General features: G+C 36.5%; 2 protein-coding genes across 9 annotated transcripts in view; one reads left to right on the plus strand and one right to left on the minus strand.

The window, feature by feature from the left end:
• The window catches only part of usp24 (ubiquitin specific peptidase 24), a 67,238-nt gene extending 51,635 nt beyond the window's left edge, over positions 1 to 15,603 (minus strand). For 6 of the 7 annotated variants that reach the window (XM_088927304.1, XM_088927303.1, XM_088927305.1 and 3 more), the window contains exons 1-7: positions 15,206 to 15,603; positions 5,864 to 6,032; positions 4,769 to 4,836; positions 3,315 to 3,458; positions 2,916 to 3,038; positions 1,784 to 1,819; positions 1,373 to 1,438 (exon numbers count right to left, since the gene is read on the minus strand). In XM_088927304.1, coding sequence (XP_088783430.1) covers positions 1,373 to 1,438; positions 1,784 to 1,819; positions 2,916 to 3,038; positions 3,315 to 3,458; positions 4,769 to 4,836; positions 5,864 to 6,032; positions 15,206 to 15,478 — 879 coding nt within the window. In that variant the 5' untranslated portion in view covers positions 15,479 to 15,603. Of the gene's footprint in view, positions 1 to 1,372; positions 1,439 to 1,783; positions 1,820 to 2,915; positions 3,039 to 3,314; positions 3,459 to 4,768; positions 4,837 to 5,863; positions 6,033 to 13,776; positions 13,852 to 15,205 lie in introns of those variants that run through there. The other variant, XM_088927306.1, reaches the window with a different exon arrangement.
• Positions 15,604 to 16,314: 711 nt separating this feature from the next.
• bloc1s2 (biogenesis of lysosomal organelles complex 1 subunit 2) lies at positions 16,315 to 21,831 on the plus strand. Of its 2 annotated transcripts, none has more exons than XM_088927961.1 (5): positions 16,315 to 16,511; positions 18,205 to 18,321; positions 18,922 to 19,041; positions 19,326 to 19,430; positions 20,759 to 21,831. In XM_088927961.1, exons 1-5 carry the CDS (start codon positions 16,343 to 16,345, stop codon positions 20,788 to 20,790), a joined length of 543 nt encoding a protein of 180 aa, XP_088784087.1. In that variant the 5' UTR covers positions 16,315 to 16,342; the 3' UTR covers positions 20,791 to 21,831. The 2 variants fall into 2 exon arrangements, with proteins under 2 accessions (XP_088784087.1, XP_088784089.1); XM_088927963.1 differs by lacking the exon at positions 20,759 to 21,831 and adding an exon at positions 19,635 to 19,738 and having other exon boundaries at positions 16,316 to 16,511.
• The last annotated feature ends 2,428 nt before the right edge of the window (positions 21,832 to 24,259 follow it).

Genomic DNA, 24,259 nt, shown 5'->3' on the forward strand with positions numbered 1-24,259 from the left:
GAGCTGGATAACCTATGAGAGTATGCATTAAAACCTATAATAGATATAATGCTGTGCAATGAGTGTTTGACTGTCATTCATGAGGTAAGTCAACTAACCTTATGGAGGTAAAGAACTGCTGTCATATGCCATCCTAACAGTGGTTGTTCTGACTCTACAATCTTTTCTGACTGAACCCATAGACTGTGAGATGTTATTGCTTTTCTTACTCAGTTTCATGACCTTTCTTTTTACTTACACTTGGCAAATGACGCACAGAAAGAAGGTGGAAGGCTGACTATTTCACAGCTTTATATTCCCAAAAGGCCTTTAAAATACTGCATCCTCACACTCATGTCTACATTTACTGCACTGTTATGTTATTTGATAATTATTAAATGCATATCTTGAGTCTTTTACAGAATAGTTTTGATAGTGTGATTAGATGTATGTCTTCAGGTCAGTAAAGGGAAAATTATAACTGCTTAAGAAACTGTGCTATAACAATATTTGAGCTTGTCTTGTTATTAACAGTTATCTGGATTTAATTAAGAGATATTGACGGTCAAAGAGGGTTAACTACAGTTTTATTAAGCAAGTGGAGATGTCAGAATTAAACCTAGAATCCATGAGCCTTAGATATAATTAACAAAACAGAAAAACAGAAATAACAGAAGGCAAGAGGCATGAGTCAGAACCAAAGAGCAATACTCATTTCCCATTTCAATAAGGAAAATAAAGTCCCTTGCTCTAAGGAGTTGATATCTGAACTGCACTTGATCTCACACTTTCCAGATTTAATTGTTGTTAAATAATTTTGACTGTGGCAGAAAAGCTTGTCAATACATTTATTTTTTTTATAATTGATTGTTGTAATGCCCTATTCATTGGGGTATTGAAATCCACACTAAAGAAACTCCAATATGTTCATAATTCGGCAGCCAGAATCCTGACCAAGTCATGTGCAAGAAATCACATTACTCTTGTCTTGAAGTCCTTGCACTAGCTTCCTATCATGTTTTGAGTTGACTTCAAAATCCCCATGCTCTCCTATAAGACTCTATATGGCTTGACACACCAGTAACAATCTGACTTATCTGGCTCCTACCTACCTCACAACCTTTGTTCATCTGCCTTCCGTTACTACATCAGAACTTCACAGTAAACAGTGTTCTGAAGATACCCCAAACTGCTTTGTATAACTGCATTGCCACACAGCAACCTCAAACATTAAGTTATTAGGAGATGGAAGTGAGGAAGTTGCTTCTCTCTTTATTCTCCAGTCTTCCTTACAATTACATGGGCATGGAATAAATACTCTAAGCTTCAGCTCTCTTTTTGAGTGGAAAAAGATTGGAACAGACAAACTCATATGAACAACATCTTTTCTTACCCCAATTTCTATTTCTTCTGAGTTTAGCTTGGACTGGATTGAAGAAAATCCCTCCATCTCTCCAAACTAAAACCAAAGAGCTTGAATTAATCCAAAACATACTCTGAATAGGAATGCCATGTGCTTTAATATATACACCACTAAATATATATATATCACATCACCAAGCTATGACCAGTATATAATGAAAGCAAAGCTGGTTTTCTTTGATTTGCAGAGTGTTCTGACTTTTAACTTCAAATTGTCATGCTCCGTTTGGAAAAAATAATTTGACATTCAGTATGGTGGATTGTAACTTCCAAAAAGAAACTTTTTCCACAAGAGATTTAGCATGTGAAAGATCTAATTCTTTATTTCATAAAAACGATGGGATACAAGAAATCAAGGCTCAAGAAATACAGGGATACTTACCCGGTTTACCAAATCTACAAGCCAGCCATGGGGCTCCTGCAAAATCAAACAGGAATCCAGGATCATTAACACCTTCAACACATCACTCTTACTAGTGATGAAGACTCCTGGCAATAAAAACTTACACTTGAAAAACAATGAAAGGTAAAGGAAGCTTTTAATTAAAAAAAAAAGACAGTACAGTATAAATTACCATTTATATAAAAGACTACAGTTAGATCGAACAGTTTTTAAATGACTTAAGAGCTTCCACTAAAACCCAGTATGAACATATTTATTGTGGGTTACTTTAAGTTGTTTTGGGGGTTACATTTTCGGCATTGTTTTTAAGATACTTTTTAACTCATTTCTGGCACACTATGGCTGCCATCGCATCATTCAGGTGGATACTGCACATTGGTGAGTCCAGGGGAGTCCCTATTACCTGTAAAGCACTATATAAGTGTATGCAATTATTAATATTATTAACAATAATAATACCAACAAAAACAACAAAAATAATAAATCAAATGTATAGAACTGCTGTTTCCTTCCCAGAATTACAAAATTGATAAATTGGCACTTGTCACTTGTGTGGGTTTAATTAGTGATTTGGGCAAGTTTTTACAGTCCTATGTTAATCAATGCAATTGAACACAAAGTACCAACTAAAGATATTCAGCTTTAATTCAGTATAAAGAACCCTCAATTGCCTGGACTCAAGACCTTTAGACCTACTGATTTCTAGTTCTCATTCAACACACTCCTCTTCATTTTTGTTAGCCGGAAATATTGCCAACTACTGTTTAAGTTGAGGATCTTTATACTATATTGATTGTGGCAAAGTAAACTCTAAATGTTCCTTGAAATACCATGAAAATTCTCCAATATGAGAGTGAAGTTTGAAAAAACATTTTGTACTTTTTTCAAGACACTAGTTATGTGCACACATTAGATAATTTAGGTATGCTGATATGTAAAGACATTTAAGATTATACTGACGGTTTTATACCTACAATACTTACTACAATAAGAGCAATACTTTAATTAATGTGGATTTGTTTGACTGCACTGAAATATCATAATACAAAAAATGGATTAAACTTTACATTTTAAAGTTTCAAAATTAGGACTATACTAGGTGAGCACCTACCTTTTGAAAGCTGGAGCTTGGAGAGACAGCAAACATGTTATCTTCCCCAAACACTTCTCCCCAGTTCCTTTGGCAGGCTTTCATGCGGTTTTTGAAATGGTACTCATTATCTGGGTTAAAGGCCTGTAAACAAGAGAGAGGTAAAACATGATTAAAACTCATTCCCCCTCAACAGCCCACGTGACAGTTGTTGCCCAAGACTTTGCCGAGATCTTTCTGCTTTCTTTAAATGCATTGGTACAGACCAGCAGACCAGACTTTATAAATGTAATGTTAGCAAGCATATGAGCAGGAACATTTCAGACATCTTTATTATTTTGTACTATACAACTAAGTGATCTATGAATCACCCACTGTGTGCAGCTGAAGCCCAATAACAATGTGTAAAAAAGGAAGTACCATTGTAAGCACACCCATGAGGCCTATGGGAATGGGGTCCTGCTTGACTCTCTCTGCCACCAGGTCCACTAGCAGCATAAGCATGTTATAGATTCCCTCATGGATCTCAGTTCCCCATTTGTGAACAGCACTTGATGTCAGCAGCTGCAAAAAGAAATAAAATAAATGATTGTCACATATGACAAACTGCATAGTTAACTAAACCCCACATTACTTGAAGATGCTTCATGCATCGAATAAAATGTTAAAGAAACACTTTAGAAAGTATTTGCATGTGAAAAACAACAAACTGGAAAACAGGTCACGATAATATAGAAAAAGACTCACATAATGAAAAATAAGCACAAATAATTTTAAAAATGTGTTTTAACACTAACAAAACTGATCTGTGCATCATGCACCCATATATTAGTAATAGAATGTGTGAACTGGTTCCACATTCCTTTTGTAAAAGATGCACCATACCTGTAAAGAAGTGCAAGATAAAAAATTAATTAATTTTGCATTATGTCCCTGTTCAACTTATAAGACTGGCTCCAGGGCTGTCAAAAGAAATAAATACTGCAGCTTGTCTTGACACCCTCATTACACCACCAAACAAGTTCAATCCATTCCACGACTTGGAAAAACATACATCAAGAGCTGGACTCAAGGCAGCAGTTTCTAGCATAGTACCATGACAGGTGATGAAGTTCCAGTAACTCTGATCAACAACTATACAACAGTAAATCTTACTTGTACATGTAAACGTATAGAAAAGATAAAACGAACTAAACTACAATTCTAGAGGATACTCACATAGATTTAGGAAAGGTAGGTCTTGCTTAACTAACTCAATAAGTTATTTGAAAAAACAAAAGTAGTAATATAGATAAACTATATTATGTGGTACTGTATGTACCGTTTCTGAGAAGGCTTCTGACTCTCAAAAGATAAACTCTATAATTGCAGAAGGCATTCTAGGTAAAGTATGTATGTGGACAGAGGAAATTGGTAACACTGAACTTTAAGAAGCTGTTTATGAATCTCTTAGATGTCAATGTTGACACTTCGGAAAATTAGGGGAAGTAATAAAACAGGCAAATGCTATAATAGGACATATAGTAAGTGCAGAATTTAAATACGTACATTGTGTACAATGTAATGAATCACCACATTACAAAAAAGATTCTACTGCTCTGGAATAAGTCCACGGAAGAATAAACAAATACAGTCCTGGGCTTCAAGAAATGACTTCAACTGACAGGATTAAACTTTAATCTTGAGCAGAGAATATTACGTGGTGACCAGAATCAAAAATTGTCAAAGATAGATCCAAGATGGGCTGAATGGTGTTCTATCATTTATACCTTTCTTTGTGCTTAAGAGACAAGGATGACTTAACTTAATTTCTTCACAAACTAAGGATAAAATCATTCAACTTGCACAGCAATGCTTGTCTTTTAAGTCTGTACCTTTTTGAATGCCTCAGGCATGCATCTGTCCATGAATCTTTTACAATTTTCATCTGCGTCAGCAAGACCTGCACATATAACAGAGATCACATTAGAAGCAGAAACCTGGGCACAGAACACAATCCACAGTCTTCCTATTGTGTAGCAGACGAGCCTTCACGGCTTTTAACTTTTAGCTTCATCAGACACATCTGCTCTACGCTGCAGGCTACTTGTGAAGGAAGCTGACCAAAAGGAAAAAGAGACATTAAACACTATTCAAGTGTCTTTAAAGAGACTATTGATGACTTTAGCCAGCACAGCATAATACATACTCTTTCAAAATCAAAGTAATTCAAAGTGGAAATGAAAGGCGATTTGCCACAATTACTGTCTTTACCCAACAATACAAAAACACAAGAAACAAAAACTGTAATAACACGATAGCCAAAACAAGAATAAACTGATCTTAGAAAATCAAGATCATAAAAGCATACATTGTTTTCTCAAAAAATATTTTCAAGTGTAATTATGCTGTTTATTTTACTTCTTTAATTCTTATTTTTATTGGGATTATAGCACAAGCACATTTTAAAAAAGTATTAAAGCTAAATTTTAAGATGGTAAATTAATACACACCTTTACTCGAAAAAAACAAAAAAATCACAGCACACTCAAAGAGGTTATATCATAACATCCACATACAAGGTACATGATAAAGAATTACTAAGTGAATAAAAATATGTAAACATTCAAATCCATGCACAGCAAAATATAACCTCTTTCCAATACCTACTAAAGTAATTAAAGTCATTTTCAATACCGACACCACCAACACCAGTGCATCCTGTACATCTGTATTAATGTATAATAAAATGTATAATACATGTATACATTAGTATACATGTATAATACATTAATACATTCCAACTCTTAACCTCATCCTAAAATTAATTGCACATTTATGCTTCAATACACCCTGTTATATATGAATGGTTTCTGTGCTGAAAAGACACTGTGAGCCTTACTAATCCCACCTATCACTCCAGTGTTTTTCTTGGTTACTGACTGGCAGACCCAGGAATTATTCTGCCAAATGGAGCATGGGGCCCTTACCCAGCCTTGCCAGGCACGTGGAGGCAATTAGGCACTTCCCCAGCGATTCTTCCCTCTTATAGGGGATAGACCAGTGGTCAGTGAAAACACGACTCTCCAGCTCATACAGATTGGTGGTAGGAAACTCGATGTTTCCTCCTGAGCAATTCCCATTTTCATCGTTGCTCCTCTGGAAGGGAAAAGAAAACCACAGTTATGAGTCAACCTTTTTGTGACATGCGACATTTCTAAATCATCACCTCTTATCCTAGAATAAAAAGAACAGTCTTTTATTTTTAAGGCCACAATGAAGCACAGAACACCTGCGTCTCTTAAAGACTCATTTTCATGCATAGTCAAAGCAATTCACTAAATGAGATTTTAAAGCAGAAAGAAAAAAAGAAGGCCTCACACTACCATCAAGTTCTGGAGTTTAAAACATATGCTTAATTGTCAAGTGGCATAATATTTTGTCAGAATATTTTAATAAATATTATTTTATGCAGACCTAATTCAACACAATGCAAGGATGGAAATGCTCTTTTTGCAAAACTGTCAAGAGCTTTTTGTGCTTTTTTCAGTCACAGGGCTTCTGCACATTGACCATCAGGTGCTGAATATTTATGACTTGAGATTGAATTTGGAGTGGGTTTTCAGGGGTACACATAAGGAATTATCACAAAATGGCAAAAGGTATATGGAGCATACAGACGTTGTGGACAAAAAAATGGAAAAACCTAGGTAAATGAGGGGCACCAAGCATATGGAAAGCAAGAAGTTCTACACTTCCACACTGGCGTGGCTGATGCTTTAATTCAGCAAATAACATCTTGGCAATAATTATGGTCAGAATTCTTCGCCAACCAGGCTTGAGTTGATTGACCATCATATGGAAGAATGGTGCTGCATCCCTCCTGTAGAATTCTAGACACTGTGTTATTGTGTGCCACAGTACACAGAAGATTTGGTGGCCCAGTGTCCTATTATGTAACTTTACATGAGTGATATATTTAATTGCCATATTTTATCCACTGTACCAGATATTGATCAAAATGTTACGCCAGTTAAAGTCTTCTTTCCTCTTATTGTGCAACTTTCGATGAATTCCTTACAACCTTTTGTAATCTACAGAATACTAGATAAGTGTGAGCATTCTAGGTGAGGTGACGTTAAATGCACATGTATTCGACAGTTTACTTAGCTTCCTCAAACAGCACTTGAGGAAAGATTTAGCTCAACTCAACAGGAAAATGAAGTACAAAAAAACAGAACAAAGACTCTTAACATCAAGTCTGTCAAACTCAATTTTGAACAGAAGAACAAACATACATTTTAACATCACAACCTCTGTTTCAAAGAGAGGGATTGCCTTTCACACTTGCACTTCTGGGCCCGACAGAGAATCAAACCATAACATCTACACAGATTAACCTTAACAAAGAAATTGTCTTGTGGATAAATGTGGAACAGAACTGTTGGACATGAATATGTAAATACAAATCAATAATAGTCAACATATGCTTAACTTCATTTGTCAAGATACCAGATTAACATTTTATCACATTTAGTAAGACCTGCACTTTAGGGAGTGATGTGTGAGGAATTGCAAAAGTGATTATTTTGTTTTCTGCAATAGGCCACACATTTTGGGCTGAATGGTTTAAATTAAACTCTCACAGCCCAAAGTTAAACATTTACATTAGGAAAATGAACTGTGGGTTACAAGACATCTGTTTTACAGTTTAATTCCACTGCATTAAAGTTTCTCAAAGGGGATTTACTAAATTACTAGAAAATGTGCAATTCTGACTATTTAGAACATACGGATCTCAGCATGTACTTGCAAATATTTCAGTCAAATATTCACTGTAAATCTTGTCTGATAAAAGCCAAACTGGAGGCACTGAAAACAGCAATGATAACTTGACCTATACTTTACATCTTTCCAAAGCATATCCAAACTATTGTTAATGATAAAGCAAAATATACCGAGGACAATAATGGGAAACTGCTTCACAATGCAAGGGATGTAATACTGTACTAAATGAGTATTTTACTCATGTGTTTAGTAAGGAAGAAGCCAACAATATGCCTCAGACGGCAGAAGGACAAAGTTTTGTATTGGATAGTAATAACATAGAAGAGGTTTTTTGAGAACTAAAAACTCCCAACATTAATTAATCCACGGGGCCTGATAGTATCTCGTCAATTGTGCTCAAGGAAACAAGAGATGTTATTCAGAAGCTATTCACTTAACTCTTCCAACAGTCGCTTAAGAAAGGGGTAGTACCCAGGGACTAGAGAATTACTTATATAGTAGCCATCCATAAAAAGGTGAATCAAGTAATTATAGCCCCATAATTCAAACATCTATTTTATGTATGGTTATGGAAAAAATTATTCAACTGAACTAGAGAACCACGTACAACAGATAAAAGTTGCAAGATAATAAGGAATAGTCAACAAGGACTTCAAAAAAAGGTTTTGTCAAACCAACCCGTTAAAAGTTATTTGATCAAGGACCAACAATAACGGACACAGAACATCCAATACGGTGTATTTAGATATTCAGAAGGGTTTTGATTAAGTTCCTTTATAAAAGATAAATTCTCAAAATATTGGTGTTGGAATTCAGGGAAATGCGTGTACTTGATTTGAGAACTGGATAACAAATAGGAAACAGAGAATACATATAAGAGGTAAATGTTCGAAGTGGGGTAATGTAGAGTAGTAGAGCACCACAGAGATTAGTATTAGGACAATGCAGGGTTTTTGCAGGTTAAATAAATTACAATATAGCAAAAAACTATAATGCAAAATTGGAAAAACTAAAATAGAAGGGGCAACTTATGAAAAAGACTTCTTCTACGCAATGTAGGAAAGAAATTAAAAAGTCAAACAAGATGTTAGGCTATATAGTCTAAAGCAGTGGTTCTCAAACTTTTTGAACCACGTACCACCCCTGAACAAACCAAAGCATCCAAGTACCACCTACAAGTCATCTTCTCATAGGAACCCCAGAAATTCTCAATGACTAACACACTCACATACACATATAATAAATATTATAATAAGCTTTATTTGATATAGCGCCTTTAAAGGTGGCTTCTCAAAGCGCTTTACAGAAAAAAAAACAGGAACAACAACAATTAAAAATAAACAATAAAAAGGCACCATTTCAGTGAGAGGGGTGAGCCTGTTTAGTTGAGCAAAGCAGATGTGACTTCATTTTTCGAGCTTTGATACAATTCACAACAGAGTCTAACAGATTTTAAATCGTCAGGCATTTTCTTGATGGCAAAGGTCTCACGGTGGATGTTGCAATGAGTCCATTCATTTCTGGAGCAACCTCTCTAATTTGTACAACTACACCGCTGTGTCAGCTTGTCATATTTCTAGCACCATCTGTACAAACTCCAACGCATTTTTTCCAGTTGATGCCATTCTCTTCGATAAATTCATCCAGAAGCTGAAATATGTGCTCTCCTGTAGTTCCTGTTGGTAGCGGCTTACAGAACAGAAAGTCCTCATGGGACATACCCTTAAACTCGTATCTAACGTAAACGAGCAAATTGGCCAAATCAAAGGCATCTACAGACTCGTCTAGTTGCAGTGAAAAGCAGCTGCTCATCTTAACGCACTCTATCAGCGTACTTTTGATATCATCCGCCATATCAATAATTCTGTGAGTGACTGTCTTTCAGAGGGGGCAGCAGGTCGAGCTGTTTAGCAGCTTTTTCTCCACAGACAATACGTGTTGGCTCTTTTGCAAACAGTAAATAAGGTTCTTCAAAAATAGTGTGGGGCTTACCCGCTTAAGCAATCCGCAAGCTTGTATTTCTCCCCGTTTCCGTCTCAGGAGTTCGTCTCAGAAGTTAAAAGAAGTTTTTATTTTATGTGCATGGGAGAGAAACACAGAGACGTTCTGTGTATTTTTCTCAAATTAACCTAGAACAGTTCTTAAATATTTTTCTGTTATCTATCACGCTTTCCTGTGCTCATACGATTGCCAGCGTTCGTAGCACACATTTCTATGCATTACTGTGCTTATAACATTGGCATTGTTCCAAAATCACGTACATTCTCCTACCTCCCTATTTGCAGGAGCTAGGTTTTTTTAGATACAATTGGTCACTTATGTTCGTAGCACGCATTTCTATGCTTTCCTGTCCTTACAAGATTGGCGGTGTTCCAAAATCACACACATTCTCCTACCTCCCTATTTGCTGGAGATAACTTTTTAAATACAATTGGCAGCTGTCATTCGTAGCATGCATTCCTATAAAATGGTATAGAATTACATTGTAGCTCTCAGGTATCAGCGTGCGCTGTATCGTGGTACGTAGGCTGCATATTCGACACGTATTAAAATAGAAAATAGGAAAACCCGTCCCGATTTTTCAGTGCACACAACAAAGATCCAGGGTTAAATGGCGTACCACCTGGCGGTGCTCCGCGTACCACAACTGGTATGCGTACCATAGTATGAGAACCACTGGTCTAAAGCATAAACTTTAAATCAAACAATGTTATAATTATGTTATATAACACTAGTAAAGCTTCATTTAGAATACTGTATACAATTTTGGTCACCATGTTAAAGAAAAATAATGCTGCTCTGGAATAACCAGATACATTTTGGGGGTTAAGAGAATAAATGTCCTACATTGACAGACTGAATGAAGTGAATCTTTTAGTCTTTAACAGTAAAGATTATGAGGGGACCTGACACAAGTGTTCAAAATCCTCAAAGACATTGGCAAAGTAAACTCAATGGACTTCTTCACAACGGACAGTGGAAAAAAAGAACAAATAGAAAGTGGAAACTACAGGGGAGCATATTGAAATTTGGAACAGGAGGCACTTCTTTACTTTAAGAATAATATAATATTCTTCCCTAGTAAGTCAAAAAATGCTAAATGTGTTGCATTTCATGAAGCTAAAGTGTTGGTTTTCATATATTAAAACTGATCTTGTTACCCAACGACAAACTTACGATCTTGCACATACAGCACAGTTAGTGTAAATGGAATTTTCCATAATAAGAAATGACATTTTTAATATTGTGGCTCCTGTTACTTAGATTATGCAGACCATTACTGGATTTTTTCCAATACTTTTATGCTTCACAAGGCCAATGCAATTGTGTGCACTTCCAGTACTACGTCCACTACAAAACCTTCACTGGATTAAAAAACATTAACTTAAAAAATAAGCAAAATAGTAATCTTGAACATCTAGAATACATAAAAATGCATTATTTTCTGGAGAAGAAAACATTTTTGTCGTGATCAGAGAAGATTAAGAGGAGACCTGATACAAGTATTCAAAGGCATTGACAAAGTAACTGTTATTCTGTTGTAAGGTTTAGTTATGATAGTGTTACCATGCCCAGGAGCATTTTCTTATGTTATTGGGATCCAATATGAAATATCAAATTTCTTTAAGAAGAATACACGGATACATCTACAGAAAACATTACACATGAATATGCAGGCTATTTATATTCATTGTGTATGCAACAGAAGAAGTGATTTGGGGCCTCAGGTTTTCCATCTTACTGCAGTGAATTAAAACTAAAGAGCTCTCGCCAAAGTCCCAGGTGGCAAGATCTCCTAAGAACAGTTCATACAGCTGACACATCATAACTGAGAGACAAACTGAAGTACAAAGGATTCCAAAGGTCTACATATTGACAAAATACATTTTATTCAGAGAAATAAACTGTTAAATAAAAAAGTTGCAAGTTGCAGCACTGCATAGAGTGGGGGAGGTGAGAATGACAGGACACCTCTGACATTGGCCTAATCAATGTATGGGCTGTTCCAACTGCACAACTGTCTAAAAAAAACATTAACATGACATTAGGCAGCATTCACGACTGTTTCCAATCAATCTTGTATTTTTTCAAACATCTAAACACAAAGGAAAGATAAACACCTTAATAAATTCAAAGAGACCAAAGATAATGACATTAATCTGTAGTACTGGTAGGCTGCTGTGTCTTCTGTTTTCTATTCCACAGCTTTATTTGAATTAGCTACTCAATTAAACTGCTGGACTCATAACTGACAGGTTATGGGTTCAAGTCCTTGCTGCGAACACTGCTGTTATAGCTCGAGCAAGGTACATTACCTCAGTGTGCTCTTGTCCACCAGCTGTAGAGTAGGGACTAGCATTGCTGAGGGTGTCCCTGTGATGCATCGGCTTCCCATTCAGAGGTGAGTACCAGGCTTTCAGTCCGATTAACACTATGGTAACCAGTATGAGCTCTAGTCTGATGTGCTGCTGTGCTCTGGTATGGACTTTGGCTTTTAACTTAATTGGTCTATATGACTATATATAGGATTCTATTAATCTGTATCTTTCCTGGTCCTGGAGTACTCTTGTGTCTGCTGGTATTTGTTTTAACTGGACCCTTTATCACCAGTTTTAACTGCTGCCAGTATCTGGTTGCTTGTTATGATTTTCTCTCCTGCACTCAGATTTTCCAGTCTGCTTTTGTATGGTACAACATTTTTCATATTTCATAGTACAAGTTTTGGGGCTTTTCAAAAATACATGTTAAGGATATACTTTGCTTTTCTTATTTACTATGAAAGTATGCATTCCACAGCCCGGCCGAAAAAAAGAAACTGGACATCATAAATAAAACCAAAATTAAATTTTGACAGCAATCACAAAGAATAAACATCCTATGATATTATCAAACCAGGAAGGAATAAAAAACCACTGAAAACTTTTATTAGTGTCCCAGAAAGTCAAAAGCATACAGAATAATAAATGTCAAATCATAGCATCATACTGAATCTACTGCTAGAACATAAAGAGTTAGAGCTGGAATCCAGTGCTTCTCCTTACTTTTGTATTTCCTTATTTTGTATTTTGTTCATCTAGAACCAATCACAACCTTCTAGCTATGGCAAAATAACCTTTTTGGATCCAACTAGATTACAAAACAAATCGCACAAACACAGCTACAAGATCAATGAATGTGTAATAAAAAATAGGAAAAAATGTCATACGAGCATCTTTAAAAAAGATCAAAAGAACTTATTTGGTAGGTGAAGTTTAAAACAAGGAAGGAGCAGAGCAATATTACAATATGAAAACACATAAATTGTAAGAACATAATGACTCCAGACACAAGGAGGCAATTTTCTGGTTGCTTGTAGTTAACTAATCCCCACTAAACATGACAGTACAGATTCAAAACACAGTTCCACTATGTACTGTACATACTAAGCAGTTCCCATCTTACTTTTACACTTCGCACTTTCTCCCTGTACTCTCTGTGTAACAACACAATTACACTACAAAATACATGACAAATGAGCATTAATAAAAAAATGCTGCCACATTACAAATGCCTTTATGCAGCCAAAATAACTGCACTTCACATTTACCAGCCCAGCTCATACTCTAAATATTGAACTAAGGAACTAAAAAGATTAATTGAAATAAAGTACATAACAAATGGTATGTAGTGTTTTGTATTTTCGTATTGAGGGATAAAGCACTGGAGAAAGAAAGTCTACCTGTCTTACAATGGTAAGAGTTTTCCACACAGCTCTGAGCCTCAAGCTTGTTACCATGCATTCGAAACCATCTGGGACCTCTTATAAGTATCACAGGGATTCCAGACTATTTTTAGGGACCATACATTCTGCCTGTGACCTACGGCATTGTTCAAAGAAAAAACAAAAACAAGGAAGCAAAAGAAGCTGAACTGTTAGCCCTCCACACACCTCAGGCAGAACTGTGAAGCCAAATTCAACTTACACAGCACACAACAGAACGTGATAAGATGGTATTTTCTCAAGTGTATCACCAAGATGAAGAGCATTACAAGTTACCTTTTATTTAATGTTGACATAAAGCACAGCCTAGAAATTAGTCAAGAAGAAATCTTCATGAAGTGGCCAACCACTTACTTATCTGAAATATTCTGATCCGCTTTGTCAAGTTAGGATCTTGGTGCTGCTCATCAGACCTCCATGACATAGCAGGAGAGGCACTTTTGCAATAGACAAAAGTATTTCTTCACTAGTGTTGCTCAAAAACCCCTGAAAAAAACATCTAATGATATTCTGTTACTTTAGATAAGGTCATATTTATGTTTCAAAATGAAGGCATACACACACCAAAGGCAAAGACACTAATGTCCTTAAGGGTCAGGAATGTGTTTACACTGGAAATGTTCTCCTTTTGGCAACAAACATGTTGTGCAGTACAATTACAAACATAGTGACAGAAGCAGATACAAATATCTCTTTGTAAGACTTAAACCATAATCTTAAAAATGTGAGATTTTTTTAAGTTACATTTAAACCTAACTCTTATGTAACACTCATGTCATATTTTGCACCCATTACTGGTGAGCAAGACATTTGAAAATTATTTTTAATTTTGATTTGATTTTCCTAATCTCAAAATATTTTTTTATTCATAATATTTAGAAATGTGTATTTGTTTTAAATAGTTTTTCTGAAACATTCCTATTGCACAAAACAACCTGAAATGTCCGAGGTCCTACAGATACTGTACACACACACGTACAAACCATATTAAACAAGCTGAGGCTTAGGTCACAAATTCAGATGCCATAACAAAAATCTATTTTCATCCAATTTCATGGCTGCTTTTAGCTAAAGGGAACACTGCAGTACCTAATCATTCAAATAGGAATGAACCAACTGATTAGAAATATGCACAGTATAAGGAAATATACAAGTTTCATAACGAGCAAGCTCACGTCAGATCTTAAGTATTTTCAGTCCATAACATATGAACTAATATGAATATACAAATAATTAACAAAGCTAATGAACTGGGAGTTCATGCTAAATTAAAAAAAAATGCATATCTAGTATTTGTCACAGAAATAGTTCAGACCAAAAGTAAGGTTATCTTTGTATTTACAAATTTACCGTTACAAACAAATACTGTTTATTAGTGGCTAAAACTAAGATTACAGTCCTTAAGGAAATACGATGAACATTGTGCTTTTCAAGACGAAAACAAGTACACCGGTAGTATAATGCTCGTATTGCTGAAAACATTTAAATGCCAGAAAAACTCGTACATCACCTTACTCAACACTTGAATGTAAACCTTATTTCCCCGTTTCAACTAAAAGTGGACACAAAATATACATAGTGTATTACGAGGTGTTAAAGATCTGGTGTTCACCACCCGGCTCAGCACATTTTCAAGTCGTAATTAGCTGCACTCCCACACAATCTTCCTTCCCTCCCTCTCTCCTGATGACAGCTAACTCTTATACATCCGTTTGAAATGTTCACTTTCATTACAGAAATATCTTTTATCCTTGAGAACGGACAATCAACCCGAGACTCTTACCTCGCCCTCCACTACATCGTGATAGGCAGGAGGAGGGTCAAATCCTCCGCTACCACTCCCACTGCGACCGCTGGTTTCACCGTCCCCGCTGGGCCCAGGCCCGCTCTCCATCGGCTCGTAGCCGTAACCGAGTCCGGGGCTCTCGTTAGTGAGAAGCGCCACTGCCTCGTTAATGTCATTTTTGGCCAAGCGAAGGGCCTTGCGGATAGCGACAGGGTCTGGAAAACCCATGCATAGAAGGGTGGTCATGTGCTGCTCCTCCTCAGTCTCCATGGTTGACTACACTCAGCGCTTCGGTTACTAATATGGGGGTTCACTACACAGAGTTCTGGCTGTGCACGCCGCCATGTTTACAATCCGAGCTACCCCCTTCCACCCAGTACCGACGGGTTCCCATAAGAGGAAAGAGCGAGCAGACCTGCCGCCTCTCGGCGCTACTCGGGCTCCGTAGATTGCGTCACTGCGTATTACCCTCCTCTTAAGGCCGCATTGTTTCAATGTGAAGCTTGAAGTTTTGAAGTGACTTGATCTCAAAGTTTGTGTGTGTTTAGGATGCATTAATTTTGCTTTCTGATGCCAATCCCGGAAAGGGGTAGCTACCCACCTGAACTACTATAAAAATGTGCGACTCAGAGCACATTATCAAACACATTACAAACATAAATCCTATAAATAAACAAAGTAGTTTTCAGCTAGGTGTACGTTTCCCTCAAAGCTTTATGATTTTTTTCTACTTGTCTGAATTAATATGACTAATTACATTAAATAAATAGAAATCAAAAGGAAAGTATTAACATATGGAATATTTGTTTAATAGTTGAGGCCATGTGATTTTAAAAACTGACCACGTAGAAACATGTTTAAGCTTTTAGAAATTTTTACAAAATGTTTGAACAGTTTAAATGATAGTGCAATATTTTTGTGTTCGGTAACTACATTAAAAAAACAGTAAAATAGTGTCTCAATATGCCAGAGGGAAAGGAACTGCGCCTGCATAATGCTGATATATAATTTGTGTGGGCAAAGGCGAACCTACTTAAACTGGTCTGTGACTTCACGGGGCGATGTGGAGGGCTAAAGGCAGAGAGACAATCACGTGATCAGACCCTTACTCATGTGACTACGAAGCTTTAGAAAATGGCAGAAAGAGAAAGCGATTCCGGTGTTGTGGATCTTACCTGTTCATTGCCAATACAGGCAGTGGGGTCCCGGTCCACTTTGGATACTGAACAGTACGGGCGTATTTTGGGATCAGAGCCCGACTCTGAAACTTTAGCAGCTGTACCCAAAAAATCCGGCGCGAACAGTGAGTTAATCGTCAATTTTACAGCTTAATTTTATTGACATTTCTAATAGTTTATGTTAGGAAAATCTTTTTTCCGCAGTCGAGAACTATAAAAATCGACCAACTATGTCTGCACTTCTATTAACGAAATAACAGAGGTTGTGAATTCTATTTTAAGAGAAAAATCTTAACATAAATCTTCTTGTTCTTGTGTACACAACTCTTAAATAACAAGAACAGTGGTGTATTTTACTTTAAAGAATGCATGCAGAAAACAGTTTTGAATGCTCTGTGCCATTTCAGTAAAAAACGAATAAACTTTATTTTATATAGTGCCTTTAAAGGTGGTTTCTCAAAGTGCTTTACAGAACAACAGCAATGGAAAAAGCTACAACATATGCTCAATGAGAATATGCAGTCAGAGAAGATAGTAGATGGGGTACTGAATGCAGTAGGAGCAGAGGGGTAAAGAACAGAACCAAAGTAAAAGCTGTTCTAAAAAAGAAGGTTTTGAGTCTGGATTTGAAGGAGTTTAGAGAAGGTGAATCTCTTATATCCTTGGGGATAGAGTTCCAGAGTTTTGGGGCCTATCACCCATGGAGTGTAGACGGGCTTGAGGGACAGAAAGGAGACCAGAATTAGAAGAGCACTATTTGCAATGTGGAAAGTAGGATGATAGTAGCTCAGACAGGCACTGAGGTGCCAAGCCGTGCAGAGCCTTGTAGGTGAGCATGAGGATTTTAAAGTTGACACGAAACTTGACAAGAAAGCCAGTGCAGGGACTCCAGGATAAGAGTAATTAAGCATGACTTCTGTCTTGTCACAGTTTAGATGAAGCAAATTTTGAGTCATCCATGTTTCTATATTGGAGATGCAATTACATAGAATAGTGACAGCCACATCAGTGTCAGGTTTGGTATGGATATAGATTTCAGTATCATCAGCATAGAAATGATAGTTGAGGCCATGTGATTTTAAAAACTGACTACGTAGAAACATGTAAATGCTGAAAAGCTGAGGGACCAGTATTGAGCGCTGAGGAATACCAGACTTAACGAGTCCAATTTCAGACCTAAATCCACCAAGCAAAACAAAGTAACAGCGATCAGTGAGGTAAGACTTGAACCATTTGAGAGCAGTGTTAGAAACTCCAAACACAGTCTCAAGATGAGAAAGTAATAGTTATAGGTCTTTCCTAACGTGTTTATGAAATCCCTTTTAAAATGAATACTTTGCAGCATGTGTGCTGTGTTTCTTTCATGACAGAGAGATTCTATGGCTTCCCTGTTATATGTGTACAGATCTGAGTGTGTTAAGACAACCATGATGCACTTCACATCACTTTCTCTAACCACTCTTCCAATTCTGGGTCGCAGTGGCCTGGTGTATGTTCTGAGAAGTATTAGATGCAAGGCAGGATACACCCTGGATAGGAAGCCAGTCCATTGCATGGCATACACTGAGAGACTCACAATGGCTAGTTTTTTCAGAAGCCAGTTAACCTACCAGCATGTCTTTGGACTGTGGGAGGAAACCTGGGCACTCAGAGGACACCCACACGAACATGGGGAGAACAAACAAACTCCACAGTTGTCAGGACGTGTTTTCATTTAATAGAAATTTGTTTATTCAGTAACATGATGCCATTGTAGGCTTTAAGGTGATGTGGTGTGCCTTTTGCATAACAATCCTGAATGTTCTGTTTTTTCCACAGATGATGGAAGTGTGGAAACAGCAGAGGAGGCCATTGAACCCGCAGACCCTGATATCAATGAACTGTGCAGGGATATGTTTGAGAAGATGGCAATTTTTCTGCAAGGAGAGCTTACAGGTTAATGAATGTGTCTGAGGTCAAACAGCTCACATCTAAATGTTATAATGCTGATAGTAGTGGTATAATGGCAAGATGGTAGCATTTGCACAGTACAGTCATCATGCTGGATCATTGATGTGGATTAACAGGGAAATGGATAAAGCTCTCATTGTAAAGCAGTTTGAGCATAGATAATCAGAGTGTTCTCTATGCTTTAGTTTGAGATTTCACCAGATTTACTCCCTCCCTTCAAAGACATGGTTGTCTGGTTAATTGGCATTTCTAGATTTTCCTATGTGCTTGCGCTCTGCTGTTGTCCTCTCTTGCACTGTGTAATGTGCAAATAATAAACTATTTCATATAACAGTTTTAAAGCAGCATCCCTAAAACTCTTTGTATATATAAAGTCTTTAACCCCAGCTTTTCACAATTAAAGATGCATCCTAGCTTTTGGATAAGTTCTGAATCTAGGCCTACAGCTTTATGACACTCCTCACATTTTCATTTTGTCCGCAGGCAAAAATGTTTTTTTTAATCAGAAAATCATACCAGTTACAGTTTGTAATGCTTGATTTACTTTTTTACAGCAAATGTTATTTAAATTATTTTTGTTTTTAGCCACCTGCGAAGACTACAAACTCCTTGAGAATATGAACAAACTCACCAGCTTGAAGTACATGGAGATGAAAGATATATCGATAAACATTAGTCGCAACCTGGAGGACCTGAGCCAGAAATGTGAGTGCTGAGCATAAAGGTTTTTTTGTATGAATGAACAAAAACATTATGAATTATTTAAACATAATTTTAAAAATTATTGTGCTGGTATCCAAAAACATGGTGAATAAATTAATTGCTTTGGCTGTGGAGCCTTCTTCAGCGTGGTACTGCCAATCTTTTTCATCAGCAAAAGATTTTATGCATCTTTAATGACTGCTTCCCCTTCTCTCTGTCTACGTCTAGATCAAGGTGCACAAGTTTTAAACGGTCCAATTGTTTTGCTTTCATTTCCAATTATTCAGATGCCAGCCTACAGCCATACCTTGATCAGATCAACCAGATTGAGGAGCAGGTGACGGCTTTGGAACAAGCAGCCTACAAACTTGACACCTATTCCAAAAAGCTTGGTGAGAAGCCATTTTTATTTTTAGGTGTTTGTCAAATCCCTGCAGTAGAAAATACAAGCCTTGATTTCCAAATAAATTTATATTAAGCTCCTACATATGATTCAATGCAATACTGTGTTTCTGTAGAAAACAGCCCGGACTACGTCTGTGTCCCAATAAGCACACTTGTGGTCTTGCGCTCTACATATGCATTTTCTCTCTCAGGTCTGCAAGGACTTAAGATATCCCTTTTCTGAATTGTTGTTTCACAAGAGTGCACAGGAGAGCCCCCAGTGTTCCATTTATGTGCCCTTCTCTAAAGTCTGCATCAGAGCGGACTTCATTGAATGGAATTATCCACAATCCCTCGTGGAATGGTGATGTTTAATGTTCTAACCTAGCAAAGTGGAGAAATTGTCATGGAGAATAAAATATTCAATCGTTTGTAAAATTGTAACTTTTTATAGTTTTAAAACTCAAATATTTTATGTAAAAACAAAATTTCATTATACTACTTTACATTCAGACTGTATGTGTTCTAGGTACACGTTTATTACAAAGCTTTTATTTTGTCAATCCATTTTGACTGATGAATATTAATTTGCCTGCGGTGAATTTTGTACACGGAATGTTTAATAGTACATAGCTTTGAGGTATTGCCAAGTTAACCTTATTTAGTTTACTGTGAATGAATGCATTATGTTCCTCATACTGTCGTTTTTGTACTGGGACAGAAAATATTAAATGTATTTAGTAGTACAAAGCTTTCAATAAACAGAGCGGTATTGCCAAGTTTTCCTTTGTTTACTTCACCTGTTTTCAGTTGATTCTGCTCAACAGAAATTAACACAATACTGTATGTCACTACGTTGGTACAGGGATAGACCAGATTAAATTAAATTTAATCAAACTGCGAGCAGAGAAAGAACAATTAAAAAAAAAAATCTCTGCAGACATGCAGTTAGCCACTGGAAAAGAAGCATCAGCAACAGAAAGCATTTTGACCGTGAGCCATGTAACCAGCGAGTTACCTCAGACGGGGGTGTTCCATTATCCTTTATATAACAGTGCGCCCTCAAATACTCACGCACTTTAAGTCCACACCTGCTCTACGTCATGGAAGTGTGGACTTGTAGGAAGGGCTTAGGATGACAATTGGGACACGGCCTAAGATTTGAAAAATACATGAGTAAAGCAAAGTTAAAGCAAAGTTTTTTTTATTCATCTTTGGAGAATCACTGCTTAACAATCAGAAAATTGTTGGATTTTGAAGGGTTCATTGTTTTATGTAAAGAAAACTCCAATTTTAAGTTGGTTTGATTAACTGTTCAATTTATTTTTCTTTAAAGAAGCCAAGTTTAAGAAACTAGAGAAGCGATGAAGTGCTTTTGGACCCAGCAGTGTGGTTTGGAAGGAGCCAGATGGAATGCTTTGCTTTGGATTGTTTACCCTTTGGTTTTATTCCACATTCCTCCTTGTTCATTACAAGCTAAAGACAATGCTGTGTAAGAAAAAATATTGCAAGGATAACAGAGGTTCCTTGATGGAAAGTAAGAGCATATTTCTGACTGTTTTCTGACTAATTCTGTTTTGGACTGAAGAGTAAAAAATTGGATCAAGGACACACAATCATGCTTAAGAGAAGTTAGAGGAAGCTACATTGTGTGCTTAATACTGAAGAATCTAGATCATGCCTGCAGATGGGCTTGAAGACTGCTCTACATACAGTTGCATTTGCTGTTTTATGAGCACTGCCTCTTGCAGGGATGAAATGGCCAATAAAACCAAGTATGTATGTCTGTGAAGTCTTTTCTGGGGTTGAGACAAGGAATCTATTGCTAAGACACCAGTAACACTTTTCAGAAAAAACAAATAGTAAGTATATTGTACGATTACCTCTTTGGTGCTCTGTCTTAAGGTACATTTAATAATAGGAAAGGTATTGTTTAACATGGCAGATCTGGAAAAAGTTATATCTATTAAATATTAAATAAATATGCGTTTGGATTCAGTACTCTATATGGAAAACAGTAACACAACAACATAAGCTTCCACCAGGTGGTAGTATGTCACTATCTTTGAATTTATCAAAAGTTTTGATTTAGTATAGTCCCATCAGGTGATGAAATCCTCAAGAAAAAGTAATGTTACTTGTTTGACATGTATGTTTCGACCTGAAGAAAATTCCTAGATGTCTGCCCTATTGTCCACTTTGTGGTTATCTGTTTTTTTCAAAGGAACAATAATAAAACATGCTTGGCCACCACTGAATTTGGTATTATAGAGACAGGCGTAGTTTGAAGGGAAGGTCTCTTATTCTGTTGTTTTGTTATATGTTTAATAATGAAATATGGAATTACTGGCAGAAAAACCATCTGTTAACTAACTAGCTAAATCCATATTAAAGAGATTTTGCTTTGTCTGGGCTTTTATTATATTTGTGATATGCCTTGCTTAAAAAATTGCTTTTTTAAAATGTAAATGCTCTTTGAATCATTTTGTATAGATAGTAATTGAAACTTCAGATCCAGTTCTCTATAGGTGAAAATAGGATCTGGGAAAGCCATCTTGCATTTCAGACAATGTGGATGTATTAGTTCAGGTGGGTAGCTGTGTCAGCATATGTAGGCTGCAAAGAAACAAGTAATAGGTTTACATGCTGAAAAAAGAAGAAAGAAAACGCAACGTTTCGGCCATGGAGCCTTCTTCAGGTGTGAGGATGCAGTTATCCCTCACACCTGAAGAAGGCTCCATGGCCGAAACGTGTTTTTTTTCTTCTTTTTTTCAATGTGGATGTATTACACCCTCAGGCAAGCCCTGCCTATCAACACACTTCCTGCTGTTTAATTTAAATTTGGTTTTGAGAGCATCAGAAAAAAGTGCATGCTTTAACTCACCTAAAGAACTAGTGTACAGTGAGTATAGAAAGTCATCATCCCCTTTCAAATTGTTTACCTTTTGTTGTATGACACTCTGAAAATAAAAACGGATAAATTAGGCTTGTTCAAGTTTTATTTACACACAGTAGCCCACATTAGCCAAGTTAAAATAAAATTCTAAAACATTCTGAAAATGATATTACAACAGAAAAATACCTTATTTGGATAAGTGAACACCGCCCTTACAATTGCATTTGTAAACTTGCTCATGTATAACCAATCACCTTATAGATCACAAAATAAACTAATTGGCTCCCACCTGTGATCAATTGTGGTGATTTTGATTAGTTCAGAATTAAAGCAGCTGTTTCTAGGGGATTCCACTGCTCGGAAATGCATTTCAAAACAAAGCATTCACTTTGCAGAAGGGTGCTTTCAAAAGTCAGGAGATGGGTATAAAAAGATTTCAAAGGCTTTAAGTATCCCATGGAGCACAGTCAAGACCATCATTAAGAAGTGGAAGGTGTATGGCACCACCCAGACCTTGCCTAGATCTGGCCATCCCTCCAAACTGGATGACCTCGCAAGAAGGAGACTGATCAGAGAGGCTTCCAAGAGGCCAATGGCAACTTTGGACGAGCTACAGGCCTTTATGACAAAGACTTGTCATTGTGTGCATGTAACAACAATATTCCTATAGTGCTCCAAAAATCTGGCCTATATGAGAGGGTGGCTAGAGAAAAAAAAAGCCATTCCTTAAAAAAAGATCAAGTCCACAAAAAGTCTTGTTTATGTTTTGCTAAAAAGCACCTTTAAAGATTCTGTGGCTTGAAAAATATGATTTAATGAAATGCTGCTCTGATGTGATCTTTCAGCCTTCTCTAAAACAAAGTTTTATGTAAGAAATATTTTGAATTTGTATTATCCATGTCATCGTGGGTACTCATTCCCATATAACTAGTTCAGGGATATGGGCAAAACAGCAAGTCTTTTTTACCATACTTGTGCAGGGGTTATAGGACACTAGTGGGGATAATCATGTGCCTCATACTGAACACAGTACATAAATGAAACCATGATGAAAACTGAGCAAGATACACAATACTTAAACTGTTATACTGAGTTCAAATACAAGAAAATAATGCGTTTTAAATGTCTCTTACTATAGAAATAAGTTTGCTCAACACTTGGTGGGCTACTGTTGTAAACTCCACTTCTCACTCTTTAATACTGTAAGTATAAAGATATTTAGATTCCTTTATTAATTTTTTTAATCAGTTGTTTAAGGACATCTATTTATAGTTTCCATTATAGATTCATTATGTCTTCAAATACAGATATGAAATGTTTTAGACTTAATTATAAGGATGAGCAACAGCAACATGACTTCCATTGCATACTCAATATGTTGTGACATTTAGTGTTATTAAACACTAGTCTTAAGTTGTGTCTACTTAAATCAGGCATTTCAGGCAAGGAATGTTTTTTTTCATTATAGTCTTATTTCACAAGATGGCAGCAAAGATAGTGCTTTGCAAAAGAAAAATTTGTCCTATCAGCTTTGTGACCAAGAACTCTCAGCACAAATACACCATTTCTCAGTCTGATTTTTTGCACTTCTAGCCATCCATCATCTCTTAAGCACACCAAAACACATAAATTCAGAGCTTGAAATATTCACTGAAGAAAACATTCTTTAATCAAGCCAACTGAAAGACATGCTTGGCTCCTCTGTCTATAGTTATATTTTAGACTGCTTTTTCAAAGGATGTATAAACATTTTCAGAAATGTGATTTTGATTAAGCAGCTATTTTCTTCCACTCAGGGATTTTAGTTTTTTAGTCACTTTTTTGTGTTTTTAAATCTTGTGATAACTGTAAACTTATGGATATCATTTGATGAATATATTCAACCTCAGTATCAGCCTTCCTTTCCACTGACCTGGGTAGTCAGCAAGCTGGCTGCTGGGT

Source organism: Atractosteus spatula, chromosome 11, assembly GCF_055471065.1.
Source record: "Atractosteus spatula isolate fAtrSpa1 chromosome 11, fAtrSpa1.hap1, whole genome shotgun sequence".
Lineage (NCBI taxonomy): Eukaryota > Metazoa > Chordata > Actinopteri > Semionotiformes > Lepisosteidae > Atractosteus > Atractosteus spatula.

Coding starts and splice junctions, on each gene's coding strand:
- bloc1s2 (XM_088927961.1), top strand. CDS start 16,343: ATGGCAGAAAGAGAAAGCGATTCCGGTGTTGTGGATCTTACCTGTTCA. Junction 16,512..18,204: donor CAAAAAATCCGGCGCGAACA/GTGAGTTAATCG, acceptor TTTTTTCCACAG/ATGATGGAAGTGTGGAAACA. Junction 18,322..18,921: donor TCTGCAAGGAGAGCTTACAG/GTTAATGAATGT, acceptor TTTTGTTTTTAG/CCACCTGCGAAGACTACAAA.